The sequence below is a fragment of the Oryzias latipes genome, chromosome 24 (genome assembly GCF_053564925.1).
Source record: "Oryzias latipes strain Hd-rR chromosome 24, Olatipes_Hd-rR_3.1".
In the NCBI taxonomy this organism is placed as follows: Eukaryota; Metazoa; Chordata; class Actinopteri; order Beloniformes; family Adrianichthyidae; genus Oryzias; species Oryzias latipes.
Window position 1 is genome coordinate 14,079,739 of NC_136260.1, and position 18,042 is coordinate 14,097,780.

General features: G+C 38.6%; 2 protein-coding genes across 2 annotated transcripts in view; one reads left to right on the forward strand and one right to left on the reverse strand.

Annotated features, from left to right (window-relative positions):
• Positions 1 to 4,358, forward strand: part of LOC101175121 (uncharacterized) — a 33,658-nt gene extending 29,300 nt beyond the window's left edge. Inside the window, exons 42-47 of the mRNA XM_078942695.1 lie at positions 71 to 235; positions 325 to 1,740; positions 1,852 to 1,893; positions 2,217 to 2,270; positions 3,711 to 3,771; positions 3,846 to 4,358. Of these exons, the coding sequence (XP_078798821.1) occupies positions 71 to 235; positions 325 to 1,740; positions 1,852 to 1,893; positions 2,217 to 2,270; positions 3,711 to 3,771; positions 3,846 to 3,919 (1,812 nt within the window). The 3' untranslated portion in view covers positions 3,920 to 4,358. The remainder of the gene's footprint in view (positions 1 to 70; positions 236 to 324; positions 1,741 to 1,851; positions 1,894 to 2,216; positions 2,271 to 3,710; positions 3,772 to 3,845) is intronic.
• Positions 4,359 to 8,078: 3,720 nt separating this feature from the next.
• Positions 8,079 to 9,630, reverse strand: LOC144990168 (trace amine-associated receptor 1-like). The gene has a single exon (XM_078943060.1). It carries the CDS (start codon positions 9,081 to 9,083, stop codon positions 8,079 to 8,081), a length of 1,005 nt encoding a protein of 334 aa, XP_078799186.1. The 5' UTR covers positions 9,084 to 9,630.
• Positions 9,631 to 18,042: the final 8,412 nt, after the last annotated feature.

An 18,042-nucleotide genomic window follows, 5' to 3' on the forward strand; every position in this document is an offset into this window, starting at 1 on the left:
GTTTATTTTACATCCATGTGGTTTGGTGGTAAATTCTGGTTACTTTTTTTTAAATCTTTGTTTCTTTTAGGAACTGGTGCAAGAAAATGTACAGACTTTTTCAAGTGATCTCCAAAAGGCTGTAAATGATAGTAAAACTGAAATTGCAAAGTCATCTAAGAGCGTATCTACTATTGTCGACATTCTAACTACCATCGCAAATGTATCAACTTCTGTCACTACAGATGTCATGAGGGTAAGAGTCTATCTTTTAGTTAACTGCAATTAGAAGACCCCAAAGGTTTAATGCGGTTTTGCTCTAACTATGAAATGTCTGATTTGCAGAATGTGCTACAGACCATTGATGTCCTCGCAGATGATGGCGTAAAAGAGTCCTGGGAAACCCTGAATAAAGATAGAAACAATAATGCTGGTTCAAAATTACTGGAATCACTGGAGACACTCTCAGGATCCTTGAGTGGGACGGCTGATATCTCCACTGAACGAATTCATCTGATCAGAACAAATGCCAACAACTTTGTAACTCCAAATTCCACAGTTTCCTTGAAAATCTCAGACAGTGATGGTTTTTTCGACAATAATACTTTAATGACCATCATCATTCTGAGCACCTTTAATAATGTCATGCCAGCTCGAAACTCGTCCTTTGACTTAAGTCTCTTTAATGGAACCAGTAACGAAACATCTAACCCAAACAACGCAAACCTTGCTATCAATGCAGCTGTGGTTCTTGTCAAAGTAAATCAAACTGTTCAAAATGTCAGTTTTGAATTCCAAACCTTGAATGAAACCCTGAGCCAGGAAACACAGTGTGTCTTCTGGAATTTCACGCTCTTAGAAAACTTTGGTGCCTGGGATGATGAAGGATGCAAGTTTGTTTCTAGACTTAATGATAGAGTAACCTGCAACTGCACCCACCTTACATCCTTCTCGATTCTCATGGCAACAAGCATCCCTGAAGATATAAGAGACATCCTGGACATAATCACCTACATTGGAGTTGGAATATCTCTGGCAAGCCTCGTCATATGTCTCATCATTGAGGGATATGTATGGAAAGCTGTCACCAAAAACAGCACTGCCTTGATGCGTCACATCTCTATTGTTAACACAGCCCTGTCTCTGTTGATCGCAGACATTTGTTTCATCATTGCAGCCTCTTACTCACAGAAGGCCCTTGATAACAAAGATGGAGACTTTAAAGTTCTGATTGGACAGTGCAGTGCAGTGACATTTTTTATGCACTTCTTCTACCTTTCTCTGTTCTTCTGGATGCTCGTATCAGGCCTTCTGCTCTTCTACAGGACAATGATGGTTTTCTCCCACATGTCAAAGTCCATCATGATAGCTATGGGCTTTGTTATAGGCTATGGTTGCCCTCTGATTATTGCTGTTACCACTGTTGCTGCTACAGCACCAAGTCAAACATACATCAGGAAAAATTACATTTGCTGGCTTAACTGGACTGAGTCTAAAGCCCTTCTGTCCTTGGTCATTCCAGCCTTGGTTATAGTTGTGATCAATATTATAGTTGTAATTGTGGTTTTGTACAAAATGATGAGAAGATCTTCAGCAAGCACCATCCAGCCGGATGAGAAGAACAGCTTTGTAGTTATTCTAAGATGTCTGGCCATCCTGACACCTTTATTTGGACTGACTTGGGCCCTGGGGATTGGAACAATGGTTTCACCAAAAGATGTAGGCATCCACATAGCCTTCGCATTCTTTAATTCCCTTCAGGTATTTATACATTTAAAGATAAAAGGCAGCACATTTTTACAAATGTTTAAATATATATATATATATTTTTGTCCACACTTTGTTAATGTAAACATGTTTGACTCTCCACAGGGTTTCTTCATTCTGGTGTTTGGCACATTGTTTGATTCCAAGGTAGGTTGGGTCAGAGGGGGACGCATAAAGACAAAACAAATTACATCATTTTGCTTTCAATAGTAAAGTTCAAGTTTTATTTTAATAAATCAAAAAAAAAAAAAGATTTTTGCAAATTTGACGTGCCAATCTGTTTTTATCACATCTGTAAAAACCAAAAAGCCAAACATTGAAGACTTTGTTTTAATTATTTTCAGAAGTAACCCCAAATAAATGACAAGTAAAAATATCACATGAAACTTACCAGAAATGTGTCAAATGTTTGTTTTGTTGTTTAAAGTTTAGGATTACATTACTAATGATATCAAACTGTTTCTACACAGATTCGTGCAGTTCTCTCAAGCAGAACTCCTTCTATAAACTCCATTTCGACAACAGTAAGTCAGTAAAATAATGTATACATTACATGCAGTTGTATTTTTTTTAAAAAGTCAGGGGGCGGGGGGGGGGGTCTTCTTTATGTCACAGAACTGTTTTTTTCTTTTGAACCTTTTCCAGAAATAAAGTATATTCATTTACTATTTATACGGGTTAGTTAATGACAAAATATTTTTCTTGAAAACGCATCTGAGAATTTGTCTCAAATGTCACATATATGCTAACAAACAAAAACATAATCAGATAAGTCAATAAAAGGGTAAGCCCGCCCCTACTTCCCATCATCCATGTTTACACTCCCTCCCACTAGCTTCCGGTCCCTCACCCCCCCCCATGTAACATAAAAAAATGCAAGCAATATTGGAATTCTCCATCTGTAAAGTTTAGAAAAAGATGTCAGCACAAACAAGGAAAATGGAGACATAAATGGATCTATTTGTCTCAAAAAGAATGCTACAAGATTTTTCCAACTCAGTTTATTTATTTATTTATTTTTTTTGGCTACTCCTCATTTACCCCAATATAAGTAAAGAAATACTCACAAATGAAATTTTAATCTTAATATATTTCCTTCATCATAAGAAAAAAACTACAATAACAAATTAAAAACACCAAAAAAGAAAACATTTACATCAGCATGGATCTTTAAATACAATAGAAGTAAAACAGCTGTGGATGATTATCAACAAACCTGGTTTGTCCAAAACTAAACTGCACAATCCGCAGGAATTTGACATACTGGTAATGTTTGAAGTTTTCAAGGGAAAAATGATGACCCATTTTATAGTAAAATCAACAATAAGCCAAATAGTACTTTATTTGTAGAGTTCAGAATATAAACATGATAGTTTTGACTCACATTTTTGTCTCTACCACAATGGTGTGTTTTTTTTCCTTAAAGGGTCAAACAAATACATTGCTTGCTAGCTAGGCAATGACATCCTATTGTGACTTCTCTGTCAGCCAATAGCTATTTCACTTACTGAAGAGTTGGCAACATTATCTCAATGACACAGGCCTTTAGGCTATGCTCGCCTCACTCACTATATTTCAATGAAAATTTAGCATTTCTTACTGAATCCTTCTTAAAACTCAGGTCTTTCCCACAGAACATAGTTAAAGTTAACACAGACATCTCTAATTATAACACTACCTTCACACTGACACAAGAAGAATGTTTTACATCACATATTTCCCCAAGCTACATTCTGTGCTTACCTTGCTTCCCAATGCAATTGAGAAAAAGAGCAGAAGCAACAGAAAGCTGAAACAGGCCTTCAAAATAAAAGCATTTCTTAAAACTGTCAATTATGGAAAAGTTCTGAAATGCAATCAGGATTTAGACAAAATTGACACCAGTATAATTATATAGGTTACATACAAAGAATGACCTAGGCGTAAACCTTTTTAAGCTGAGTTTGCCATGTTTTGTCTTTCAGAGCACAAGTGGAGGCACATCTTCTTTTGGTGGATTAGTGACCCGACTCCGTGGAAGAAGAAGTAAGTCAGTTTTCATTCAAAATTTGTCCTTATTATAAATCTCAATTACTTAACTGTTTTGTTTTTGTTTCCAGATGTTTACCAGGTTTCCCAGCCCAGGAGCAACGGCAACAACAGCGGTTCCTCAGAGTCATACAGCATGATATAAATCCTGACAGCAATAAAAAGAAAATGTGTCTTATTTGAAACGTGTGTTTTGTCTTAATTCTAAATGAGATGTGCAAACATTAAAATCAGTGCAGTATAGTTTTTAATATGAAATTTTGTGCAATTGTACTTTGAAGAACAACTATTCAGTTTTTTGTGAATTTTATGACTTTTAATCCCATTTTTGTCCTTTTATGCAGAAAATAATATTATGCAAATAAATATGTTAAACTCAGTGAAAGTTCTGTCAAAGCTACATTAATGTAAATGAACAAATGAAAATCATAAAACAATGTAAATATGAAAGATTTAAAGGAATTGTTGTGTTCTTAATGAGGTGGTGATGCACAGATTTTTAACTGTTTAAGATGACTGTGAAGCCAGAAACAACTGAATAATTTAACGATGTATGTGAAAAATAAAAATACTTAAACTACTAACTACTGTTTAAATATGATCATTTGTGCTTAGTACAGATCTGCTTTGATATGATTGTTTACTTTGCCTCTTCTACTGAAGATGTAAATGACTGTTGGGCCTTTGGGTACCTGGGCTGTCTCTCAGGGGTAAACTCCAGGTCACCAAATGGAAATTTGCCTCAGTGGTAATGCAATGTTTGAAAGCACTTTAGAGTTAGTCACCACAACCAGAAAAACAGCTGTGGTCTGTCAAAAGCAAAGAAGACGTATAATATTTTATTTTTTAAGTTTACCATTATTTGTTGCAATTTTGAATCTTGTTTGCAACTGAACCCTAAGAAAGCCATACAAAAACGCAAACATAAACAACCCCTAGAATTTAGGAACTAATAAAAGTCTGCTGGTATTAGACTTAAAATGTAGTTTCAAGAAAAGTATCAACAACATTCCCTGTGGCTATAGATAAACTAATATACTAAACAGGGTAGAAAATACTTATGTATCTCAATGATGTTTGATATAGACGTTTTGGAAAAAGTGGGGACATACTGCAAATTATTCATAATATTATTATAAAAACTCAAATCAAGAAAATGGCTTTTAAACATTATAAATGTTCCTATTTATTTAAAAGTTATTCCATATTTTATATTCTTTATAAATAAAGGATTAATAGAAACTAAACAAAATTGCACATTTGAAACCCTTTAAAAAAGAAAGAGAAACATGTCTTTTGGATTAATATAGAAACCTTCCCCCTAAATACTGAATCCATATTAACTGCAATTAATACCTATAGAAACAGGTTATGTGTCATAGCCTTTTAAATATGCAGTTTTTAAACCTCTTCTGAAAAAGCCCAGTTTAAATTCTAGCAATCTGGCCAACTATAGACCAATATTAATACCAATATTAATATCTCCCCTTTATTTCAAAAATCCTGGAAAGAGTTTTACTTAAGCCAGTGTTTTTCAACCTTTTTTGAGCCACGGCACACTTCAACCTTGACAAAAATCCCGCGGCACACCGGTGTGGGTACCGGATGTTCTCGGGTTGCCGGATGTTCTCGGGGTCCTTCGGGGTCCTTCGACCAATGATGACGTCACACTATTTGATTGGCTGTAAGTTGCCACGACCAATGAGTTAACGTCGCTAAGTTTTTTTAAAACTTTATTGACAATTGCGGTATCATACATTAACAATGACAGTAACATTAACAACGAACAATAACAATGTAATCAATATTGCCTCGAAGATCAGTCACCATTGCCAAACATAACATATTAACATAGAAAATAAAAAATAGAGGGGAAAAAAAGAAACAATGAACATAACACACAAATAAATAAAAACATGAGTAAAATAAAATAAAGGAACATAGAAAAAACCTAAATAGTCTTATACTAGTTAGGGGTACTCGTGAAGTTTGTATTTCTGAACAAAACTAAGCAATTTCAAGCCATTCTTTTTTTTCATATAATGAAGTGATTGAAAGTAAAAACAGAGCTCTTTATTAAATGTTATAAAAAGTGGTTTGGTCTTCAAAATTTTATTTTTGTGCATATAAAACTTTCCTTGCAATATCAGGATATTAAGAACTGTATTTTCTTTTCTATTATATGATACCACACCGAATAGAACATTTTTTGAGTGTAAATGAAATGGCATTGCAATTTTGGAAGAATACCAGAAACAGAACTCATCCCGGAAATATTTTAGAATTCCACAGTTAAAGAATTTGCACTGCAGTTGTAACTTGACCTCACCAAGATGGCGGTGCTCTCCTCCCATGAAACCACGTGATGTCTCCTCTAGTGATATAACTCATTGGAAGGACCCCCGAAGGACTCCGAGAACATCCGGTACCCACACCGGCATTCAAAAAAAAAAAAAAAAAAGGAGAAACTCGGTCTGTATTGATCTACAGTCCCTCCATAATCTCATTGCATTTTTGTGATAATTGTGGCAGAAAATACTGGAAGCTGCAGCTGTTTTTTATTAAGATGTAATGAAAGTTAAGTTAAACGATTTAAAAACTGTTTGATTTGTGGTCGTTGTGGTTTCACGAGGTTAAGAGGAGAGAGTCGTGCGCCCAGACGCTCACTGTCGCTTTACCCCAATGCATCATGGGAGATGTAGTTCAATAATCCGCCGAACGCAGAGAGACTAGCGTCTCTGAGCTTCATTGTCTTGTTCACTTGTTCCACGTTCTGACACCGGATTCTGTGGAAAACTAAACCGCTAAAGATGAGCTTTAGCTGGTATTTTTCTTAGAACTGAGCGACTTTATCGAGTAAGCCCTGGCTGCAGCCTGCAGAATTGGTCAACATAGTGGAATGCTGGAACGCTGAGGAATGTGAACCCCGCCCACGTTGAGCCCGTGCATTTGATTCACCTTCATCAGTGCAGTTGTGATTGCAGGAAAGGGGAAGAATCAGTGGAGCACATTTTGTGTCATTATGAATTGTATGAGGAAGAAAGAGAACAGAGGGAGGAAAATTTGAATGGTGCATTTTTTTTTATGTATCACTCAAAAAAACGATTCAAGCCCCTCTTTCATGTAACACAATAAAATTCTGTTTGTTTTATTCAAAAATATTTATTTTAAAAGAATGTATCTACATTTAATTGACCTAACACAAAATGTATTAATATTTTCCCCTATAACTCCATTAATCCAAAATAATTGAGTTCAAGTAAGGGGCATGCTGTTGAATGCTGTTTTCCTGTTTCTCTTTATTCTTTTTGCCGACTCACGGCTACAATTTTTCACCTATTTTAACCATTCAACTATTAAAAATGTTCAAGTCCTTCGTCTAATGCCTGGTATGACTTTTAGTCCTTCAAATCCTTCGACTTTTCAAAAGTGAAAACTTTCGTTCGTTTTTTCCACGTAAAAACTTGTAAAACCAAAGGAGAAGACAGGCTAAATGTGGGCGGGGTTAACATTCCACAGCGTGTTCACATTCCTCAGCGTTCCAGCATTCCACTATGTTGTGCAATTCTGTAGGCTGCAGCCAGGGGTAGTTGACTTTATCAGCAGAATTCAGAACAAGGAAGTGAAAACTTTAACCACTTCTTATTGGTCAGACTGATGACATGAGATTAAGGTCCCAAGAATGATTGGTGGAGACAGTTAAAGGGGCGGAACTTTTCCTAACGCAGCTGAAGCTGCGGCTAAATTGTGGTACAGTCATTCTTTTAAAATGTATTTAATAGAATCAAGTAAACACAAAGAAAAAAGGATTTTACGATCTTTCATATTCCCAATTTCTTAGTGTTTTATCATGTAGGGATGAACAAAGAACTGAAATCCTGGAGATGGAAAATGTTGTTAAATCAGTTAATGAGGGCAATTTCCCAAGGCACATTTGACTATCTCCCACGGCACACTAGTGTGCCGCGGCACACTGGTTGAAAAACACTGACTTAAGCAGCTTTACCGCCACCTACAAGACAATAGCAACTTTGAATATTTTCAGTCAGGGTTCAGAACACATCACAGCACTGAAATTGCTTTAGTTAGAACAGGGGTGCTCATTACGTCGATCGCAATCGACCAGTCAATCTTCAAGGACATGAGGGTAGATTGCAGGCAACTTGATTGACATGCAGAACGGCCAGTCGAACGTCCTCTGAGACATCTGTCACTGTTCATGTATGTTTAAATACACCGAGCGCAAATTCTGTCTAAATCTTAATTTGAAATTCCAAATGGTAAGAAGAGCAGCATTAACAATTTCAGAATAATTGTCCACTAGCTGAGTAACTTTGAAAGATTTTTCCAGACATTATGATTCTGAAAGCTGACCTGAACCAGCTGTAGAAGAAGGCATAGATTAAAGGGTTCAGCATTGAGTTTGAAAGTGTGAGCCAGTTTAGTGTTTCAATCACAGGGATCTGGGGAGGGGTGACAAACAAAGGCTGAAAAACAACACAAATAAAACAAGGAGTAAGGCATAAAAGAAACACTCCCATGACAATAGCCAGAGTTTTTGTGGCCTTTCGCTCCATCTTACTAACTTCTGCTCCACTCTTTGAGCTGCTGGCGTTCTGGATGCTGTTCACCTGTTTTTGTGCTATGAGCAAAATCTTAAAGTAAATGCAGAGCATTATGATTGCAGGAAGGTAATATGAGAAAACTGGTCCTAGAGTGTTAGCCACCACAACTTCACTTGAACAGTTCTCCTCACATGAGCCTTGACTGAATCCAGCAACTGTAATGGTGATCCCAATAAACACAGAGATGCCCCAGCTCACCAGGATCATGATGGCAGTTACCTGAGCTGTGATTCTTGTTCTGTATGTCAAAGGCTGACACACAGCATAGTATCTGTCTATGGAAATGCAGCACAGGTTCAGAATGGAAGCTGTGCACAGAGTGATGTCAAAGCTGTCACGGATTTTGCAGAAAAGGTCCTCATGATACATACATGAGCTTACAGTGACGGCCATACTGACAGGAAAGACTAGAACTCCAACCAGCAGGTCAGCAACGGCTAGAGAAAGGATGAGGTAGTTTGTGGGAGTGTGGAGCTGTTTGAAATAAATGACAGATGTGATTACAAGCAGGTTTCCACATGATGTGACAATAGAGAGCGAGCCAAGGAGAATATACAACAAGACACAGACAAAAGAGGGGTTACTTGTAAATACATACGTGCCATTTTGTATATTATAGCAGGGATGTATGTAGCTGAGAACATATAAACCAATAAAATTGTCCTTCCTGTCTGAGCTAAACATTTCTGTGGAATCAACCTGGAATATTAAAAGAAGAAAAAAAACTGTTTTTTATTTGTATTTTTTGTAAAATTCAGCAATTAAAATTTACCAATGTACTTACCTGAGAAAATACAGATTTCAAATTCTGTTGCAAATTTGTCAAATGTCTTTCAGTTTAAAATGATCCTTACTGTGTTTGAATGTTTCTTAAATAAGCATTGAAGTTCTTTTTTATGTTTAGAGGTATAATATGAGGAGGAAAAGTTAGATTGCATTACTGTAGGTGCTCCTGACCATTTTCAATACTTTTTCCGCTCAAAAATTGTTTTTCTATTTTTCATCTTCTGGAGTTACTTACACAACAGTAAAGTTAAATTGTGTTAAATTAATTTGTCAATAAAAACACAGTTATTTTTTTTTTGTCTACAAGACGTTAACCTTCAAGTTTTCCATCGCATGGATGGTCTCTTTCTGTTAAACATGGATCACCTTAGTTATATTGATTTCTTTAACATCCTTTTGTATAGAATTTCATTGACCTCTATAAAGACTGTCACTTAAAAAATGTTCTGATCCTTTGACCCTTTTATATTGGAGATGTCGGTGGCAAAAATAAAAAATATTCTCTAACATGCTGTAACTCCTTAACTGTTCACATGTGAAACTTTTCATATTGGCTATGCACCGACATGCAACACATTTGTTAAGTGTTGCATAAAAAAAAAGGTGCATTTTCTCTGCTGATTTACGTTCAAAGGCTGCTTTTCTGGAATTACGTTCATTACATCAACAGTGGAAAAGTTACAGCAGTTGAATGAATGTCAACACTGGAGCAAACACTCTGGTGTGAAACAAGTTGAATTACTATTAGGTTTTGTTTGTGTTTTTGTTTTTTACTATGTTGGATGATGCATTTTTTAGAAAAGCACCAACACAAGTAATGAGTACGAGTGAAAAGTCAAAAAGTTCCCTCTGGATCTGAATTTTTCTTTGCTTTTGCATCCTTGCATGTGAAGCTGTTCACCACTAGAGGTCTGTAGTTCCTCACAGACATCCAGCTGATGATTGGTTAGGGCAGGGGTGTCCAAACTACGGCCCGCGGGTAAACTGCGGCCCGCGGGTCTGTTTTTATTGGCCCGCAGCAAATTTTAAAAATATAATTGAATATGGCCCGCACATGGCGCTTGAGCTCAACTCTGTTGCACTTCTCAGTTTCAACACTAGATGGAGTCGGTCACAGAAAGGTGTGTTGCAGAGTGTGTGTGCTGAGCGGGGCTCGTCCCACAAGAGAGAGGGGGAGGAGCGCTTGCAGGTGGAGATGGGTGTGTGAGCACGGAACAGAGGTGTGGGGGTCGATATATTGTGTGTTCGGAGGACGGAGCATTTTAATAAATAGAAGGTGTTCCCCCCCAGAATAACTGTTTGGAGTCGTTCTTAATCCACTATGTGGCTGAGGGTTCCGAACAGGAAAGTGAACCCCGAAGGAGAATCGCCTTCGGCCCTGGAGGAAATCTCCCCTGCGCTTCTGACCACAGTCGGAAAGAGAGAAAAGACTGAAGATGCCATGATGAAAGAGTAAATTGTCCGTCGCCACTATGAGACCAAGCATCAGAGCAGCTACGCTTCGTACACAGGTGCCGAACGAGCACAGAAATTCAAGCAAATGGCAGCTAGCCTGCAAGCTGAACAGTTTTTTTCCCATCGCGGTGAGTCAATAGACGGCGTCCATCCAGGCCTCCTTCACTATTTCCCTCGTGTAATTAGCAGCGTTACACGAGGGGTTGCTGCCTGCCTGTCTCTCCTAATAATGGCCTTCACGTCTCCCCACAGGCTTCATAAGAGCAACAGGCTTAGGAAGTAAAGGAAGCTCCTATGAGCTGTCTCCGTCTGACACCTACAAGGATGCTGTTTTCAAGGCCATGTTTGCACACGTCACAGAGAGAGTGAACCTAAAAGGTGAAGAAAATGCATTCTGAACTGTGAAAAAGTATTTGCTTAATGTAAAAAAGAACTTGTTTTGTTTTTGGAATTTTTTTGTTCATAGCTGCATATTTTGTCACAGAGTGTAATTGTAAAATGAAGCTTTTTAAATTGTGTGCGTTTAATGTTAAAATTGTCCTCGTTGGTCACCCATAAGCGCTTTTTTTGGTCTACTTTTCTGAGAAAACAGTCGACTCTTTATAATCTACAAAATCGTGCACTCTGCCAGTCAACCACACTAACGGCTATGTATATAATGATCTGCTGGCTTCAGCTGCTCCATAAACCCGTTCTGAACTGCCTGGTTGGAATGAGGTTTCATTGTCTGAGTGAATGTTTCATTTTGACGTGCGCTTGTTTTATGTGGCACAGATCAGCATCACTGCTCCACTGAGAGCAATGTTCTTCACATTATCGGTGAGTTAGAAATACACAGTAATCATGTGTCAATATGTCACCTCTTGTGTGCGGCCCGGACCTTTGCTCATTTTTCCGTATTTGGCCCTCACCAAAAGAACTTTGGCCACCCCTGGTTTAAGGTTTCAGTTAAACTACTGTAGTCCCATCACTCAGCATTACTTTAAAGAATAGCCACCTACAGAGTCGTGATGGGGGGATTGGGTTCGTTGAGCTATGGTAGCTCCCAATCGGGTTACCTATTTACGTCTGAAAAGTTACAGCGTCACAGAACTCAAAGTAGACAAGTGTGCCTTCCTAAAAGGATATGACACCAGACAACCATTTGACACTGAACACTGTTTCAAGTTTAATACCATAAAGATTTGACCCTCAAAACAAATAAAATATCGGTCAATATATCTTGGTTTGGTACTATTCCTCTTAAATGAAAAAATAACCCTTTAGAAAAATGCAAATTTCAAAACTTAACTGAACATTCATAAACCGGTTTCAAAAGTTCTTACAAACACAGATATTGCAATTGTAATATACGACGTGAACGGAGTCAAGTGTTCAGTTTACCGTCTGTTTATTGAGCTGTCTTTTACTGCACCACAACAGTACAACACAAATCTCACAGCGACACCTGTGGACACAAAGTGTATAACAACTCCAATACACTACATCTCCCTTCTTTTTGTTTTTTTTAAGAAATTGTGGTCAACATTCACACACAAAAAAAAAAATAACACAGGTGACGCACTATCTTTAATTATGACTCTCAACAAGACACAGAAAGTTACCATAGTCCTGAATAGACTAAACTAACTAATCACATGCTAACTAGTATTACTAATCAAACTCAAAAGACTAAACTCACTTTAAACAAAATCAAATACCTGTAACCTTACAACATCACTGAAATATAAGATCACTTGGTACACAACCTCTTAATATATGCTTTTTTTTTTTTAGTCCCGATAACGCTGCGGCATTCTTATAGGCCGACCACAGCGTGTTGTTTTCACAGGGCTGGTGACACATTCAGTGTTGTCAGTCATTGTTTCTTGTCTCTGTGGTCCAGTGAAATCATCTTGAGTTGAGCAGGGTGAGTCAACACTTGGAACTGTCTCAGATTCCACCTCACAGGTGTTCTTTGACAAAGTATCCTGTGATGTCCTTGGAAATGAAGTCTCTTTGGTTTGAAGCAAGTGTCTGCGGTTCCGCCTGTACACTTGTCCACTTGGTGTTTTGACTATGTAGGATCTTGGCAGATTGTGTTTATTTATCACAGTGGCTGGTTCCCACTTGCTGCCTTGCCTAATCCTCACATTTTCCCCATCTTGGAGTTCAGACAATGTCCTGGTTCTCTGATCAAAGGATTGTTTCTGTCTTTCCTGTCTCCTTACAAGGTCACTCCTGGCATTTTCATGAAGAGCAGGTTGTAACAATGCCTTTGACACAGGTATTCTTGACTTGAGTCTTCTCCCAAGGAGTAATTGTGCCAGTGAAAGGCCAACCCCATCTAGTGGCGTATTCCGGTATTCCAGCCAGGCTAAGTGTGGATCACCACCACCGTCTTGTGCTTTCTTCAACAGGTTTTTTACTGTCTGGACCGCCCTCTCAGCCTGTCCATTTGATTGTGGGAAAGTGGGACTGGAGGTGGTGTGTTTGAAATCCCATGCAATGCTGAAATCCTCCATCTCACCAGCTGTCTGCCATTGTCTGAGAATAACTCATCAGGCACCCCAAGTCTTGCAAAAATGGACTTGAGTGCAATGATGATGTGTTTGCTTGTGGTTCCACTCAGTTTGACGATCTCTGGGAACTTTGAAAAATAATCCACACACAGTAAGAACTCAGTATTCATTGAAGTGAAACAAATCCACACCTACTTTTTCCCATGCTCTTTCAGGAACTGGATGAGGCATAAGTGGCTCTTTGGGATTATTGTGTCTGTGTGTGTTACATACAGCACAATGAGCAACAACTTCCTCTATCTGCTTAGCCATACCTGGCCAGAACAGTACATCTCTGGCTCTTTCCTTACATTTAACTATCCCCAAGTGTGATTCATGGACTTTTCTGAGCATTTCACTTCTCATTGGGTGTGGTACTACCAACCTTGAGTTCTTGAATATGAGTCCATCCTCATAAGACAGTTCTTCTCTAAAGGTCCAGTATTGCTTGATATTGTCTGGAAGTTGACTCTGCTTTTCTGGCCACCCACTCTGAATTGCCTTTGCCACCAGTCTCAGTTCAGGATCTTCTGCTGTTGCATTTCTAAAGTCCCGCAACTTTTCCTCTGACACTGGGAGTTGATGGCTGATGCAGTTAACTTCCATCTCTTCGTCTATAAGTATTTCTTTGTGTTCATTTAGACACGCTCTGCTTAGTGCATCCACAACATGCATCTCCTTTCCTGGTTTGTATTTATTCTCCAGACTGTACTTTTGCAGCCTCATGAGCATTCTTTGCAGTCTAGCTGGAGCACTGAGGAGTGACTTTTTGAATATCACTTCTAGTGGTTTATGATCACTTTCAACATGGACGTGTCTTCCATATAGGTATTGATGAAACTTCTCACAGCCAAAAACTATAGCCAGCAACTCTTTCTCAATTTGTGAATAACGTTTTTGACAGTCAGTAAGTCCCCTGGAGCCATATGCTACCGGCTGACCTTCCTGAAGTAGCACCGCTCCCAAACCCTCTGAACTTGCATCCACAGACAATGTAACTGGTTTGTTCACATCATAGTACTTCAGTACTGGTGCTTGGCTGACTAGTGTTTTTAGTTTCTCAAAACTCTGTTGCTGCTCTGTTTCCCAATGCCATTCCACGTTTCCTTCCAACTTCCTCAGAGGAGCACTAATGTCCGAAAGGTTAGGGATGAATTTAGAGAGGTATTGCAATAATCCTGTGAACCTCTGGAGTGCGGCTTTATCCTCCGGTGCAGGCATGTTTTGAATGGCTTGGACCTTTTCTGGATCTGGCTTGAGTCCCTGCTCACTGAGCACATGTCCAATGTAGGTGATTTCTGTCATTCTTATCTTACACTTACTTTTATTCAGTTTCAGATTTATTTTCCGAATGCGGTCTAGCAGTTGCCTCAGTCGACAGTCATGCTGCTCAATGTTCTCTCCCCAAACTAGGATGTCATCTATTACATTGACCACACCCTCTAACCCCTCTAGGTGTCTGGCTATGCATCTTTGGAACACTTCCAGCGCTGAGGAAATGCCGAATGGAAGTCTTTTAAATCGGTATCTGCCAAATGGGGTGTTGAATGTACACAGGTGAGAGCTTTCGTCATCCAGTTGGATTTGCCAAAATCCATGGTTTGCATCCAAAACAGAAAAATATTTGGCATTTGGCATCTCAGCTACGACTTCCTCAATTGTTCTCAGTGGATAATGTTCTCTTTTAATGGCAGCATTCAGGTCTTGTGGGTCAATGCAGATACGAACTTTGTTAGGTTTTGTTACAGTCACCATGCTATTTACCCACTCTGTGGGTTCTGTTTGTTTGGTTATTACTCCCAAGCTTTCCATTCTTTTCAACTCTGTTTCAATTTTGTCTTTGAGAGCAACAGGCACTTTCCTGGGTGCAAAGATGACTGGACTGACATCTGGATCTGTCTTGATGTGATATAGTCCAGGTAAACAGCCTAATCCAGTGAAGAGATCCTCATATTCATTGAGAATGTCACTCTCCGTTTCAAGCACATGTAGTCTTTTGACAAGACCCATTTCTTCACATGACTCTCCTCCCAGAATCGCAGGTGCCTTGTTCTCTATGACTTCAAACTATATCATAGTTCTTATCTTTGTATTGACATTTCAACATGATTTTTCCTTTAGTTTGACCTAAATAAGCAACAAGCTTGGAGTAAGATCTGCTCACCTTTTTGTCCACTCTCAGTTTTCTGAGATCTCTCATTGAAATGACATTACAGTCAGCTCCAGTATCCAGCCTGACTTTCAAAACTTTCTCATTGACGATCAGGCTTTCATGCCACTTTTCTTTCTTTGCTCCTTCAGCATTCATCTGCGAGACTGAATGTTCTTGTTTTTCTGCTTGTATGGAGCCAATGAAAAATTCTTGATCACCTGCCTCAGCCTTGTTTATCTGTTGCACTTTGTGGTTATCTTGTTGTCTTCGTGAATTACACATTTTTGCATAATGATTTTTTCTGTAGCAGGCTTTGCACACTTGTCCATAAGCAGGACACTTTCTTTGCTCATGCTTGTAGCCACATCTAGTGCAGTTTCCTTGATTTCTCATCTTTATGCTCTGTGACTTTAATCATCCTCTTTCTTTCTCTCATGTTGTTTTTGCTTGGTGACTTTATGCACAGGAATTTCAACCTCCTCCTGCAGACTTTTGAGCTGACTCCGGCTTAACTCACTGGCTCTACAAATGTCTATTGCTTTTTGTAGCGTGAGGTCAGGTTCTCGTAATAGTCTTCCTCTAACTTGATCATCCATTATCCCACAAACGACTCTATCCCGTATCAGTGAGTCAGTGAGATGCTCAAACTCACAGTCTCTTGCTTTATTTTTTAAATCAGTCACATACGCATCCACAGTTTCTGATTTTCCTTGCAGGCGTGTGAAGAACAGGTGTCTCAAATACATCACATTTTTTCTTGGCTCACAATGTCGCCTGAACATCTCTTTCATCACATCGTAGTCATCGACATTTTCATCAAAGTCAAAGGTGTTGAATACCTTAATTGCTCCGTCCCCAGCCACGTGCAGGAATGTGGCTCTTTTCACTGCGTCGGACTTTTCATCGATTCCGCTGGCGACAAGGAAAGGTTCAAATCTCTGGATCCAGACCCTCCAATTTTCCACTAGATTTCCTTCTAGACTTAGTGAAGTCGGTGGTTTCATCTGCTCCATTTTCTTCCTTTTTCCTATTAAGTTTCTTCACTTCTGACACCATGTAATATACGACGTGAACGGAGTCAAGTGTTCAGTTTACCGTCTGTTTATTGAGCTGTCTTTTACTGCACCACAACAGTACAACACAAATCTCATAGCGACACCTGTGGACACAAAGTGTATAACAACTCCAATACACTACAGCAATAATTCACCACGTCATGAAAAATAACAAACTGGGCCCATACTCACTCACTCATTCACACAGTCAGTTACTACCCCCGGGGGGAAAAAATTGTTGTTCCGTGCAGAGCCGTCCTGCGTTCTCCGTGCAACTTTAGCCGTTGCTCCATCCTTCCACAGCACCTGTCGTCCGTCGCGGGAAATCCAACGTGCTCAGCGCTGCAGCTCCGCTCCGTGGGCTCCGGGTCACGCTCAAGTGAGAAACTCCAAAACGGGAAACTTTCAGTCACCTTTTCTGTCACGGGAAACCACTCTCAAGTTTTCCTCCTGACTTTGGCCGGCAGAAAGTTTATTTTTTCCCGTCTTCTTCTCCACTTTCCCGCGTGCTTCCACGTCCAGAACCTTTTTCTTTCTTCCTCTTTTTTTCTTTTCCTCTCCTCCGCCAATCAGCTTAGTCCCATGAAAACCATAGAACACTCCACAGAACACTCCGCATTTTTTCAAAATAAAATATAGTCCTGTAAACTGACTCTGTTGAGGTTACATAATCCAAAATAATTCAATAAACAACAATAACATTGTTATTTACAATCAACCCATTTCCTTATAGTTAAATCTGTGTCATCACCCAGACTTATTCAAACATATTCCTTTTAGTAACTCTGCAATATCAATATTAATACTAATATTGATCATTTATGGGATTAATGTATTTAATCTTTTTTTCTTCTTCTCGGGGCTACACTACACAGGGAAGATAATGTGGTTTTAGTGGCATCAATTTGCAGATTTTTATTAGACGTGTGAGAAACCAGCAGAACGAGTTTCCCAATCTGGACACAGATTTGTTTTGACTGTGAGTTGGTATTGGTATTAGTGCAGACTGGAGTTTACTGAGTTTCATGGACCTGTGAGGTGAAGGAGAAGTCTGTGGAATACGGAGATGTCCTGATACTTTTCTGTGTGGAAATTTAAAGTGGCGTTTAAAAACCATGGGCGTCATTTTTTAAACAAAGAGATGCTTTTGGATGAAGGCTACTTACTAGTTACCTTTAAAAGAAGGTAATAAAGAATCTTTAGTTTCATATTTGTTGATTTAAAATCATTTCTATAAAGATGATGCAATCTAATTCTTACAGTAAATGTGTGTTGTGATAATACTAAAGAAAAAAATGATCAACAGGTTTTGTGTGATGGTAGAAAATCTGTCCGATGTAAACATGTGGGAGATTGGTGTTTTCTGCATTCTTGTTTTGTTTTTATGTACAGCACCTTGAGCTGTTTTGTACATGAAAGGTTCTATATAAATAAAATGAATTTGAATTTGATTTTATTATAGATTATAAAATGAAAAGAGATGTGGGTTGTATTTTTTTTCCATTGATGACTTTGTCCTTCCTTCCCACCTGATGAACAGAATAAAGGGGGTTGTAATATTTTTTTTAATCAAAATTATTCCAATATTGCTGCCAATTTAGCTAATATTGGTGTTGAAGAATGGATTAAAGTCTTTCTGCCAGATTACGTGAAAG

Bases quoted from the DNA above. Each gene is read 5' to 3' on its own strand.
- LOC144990168 (XM_078943060.1), bottom strand. From the start codon at position 9,083: ATGTTTAGCTCAGACAGGAAGGACAATTTTATTGGTTTATATGTTCTC.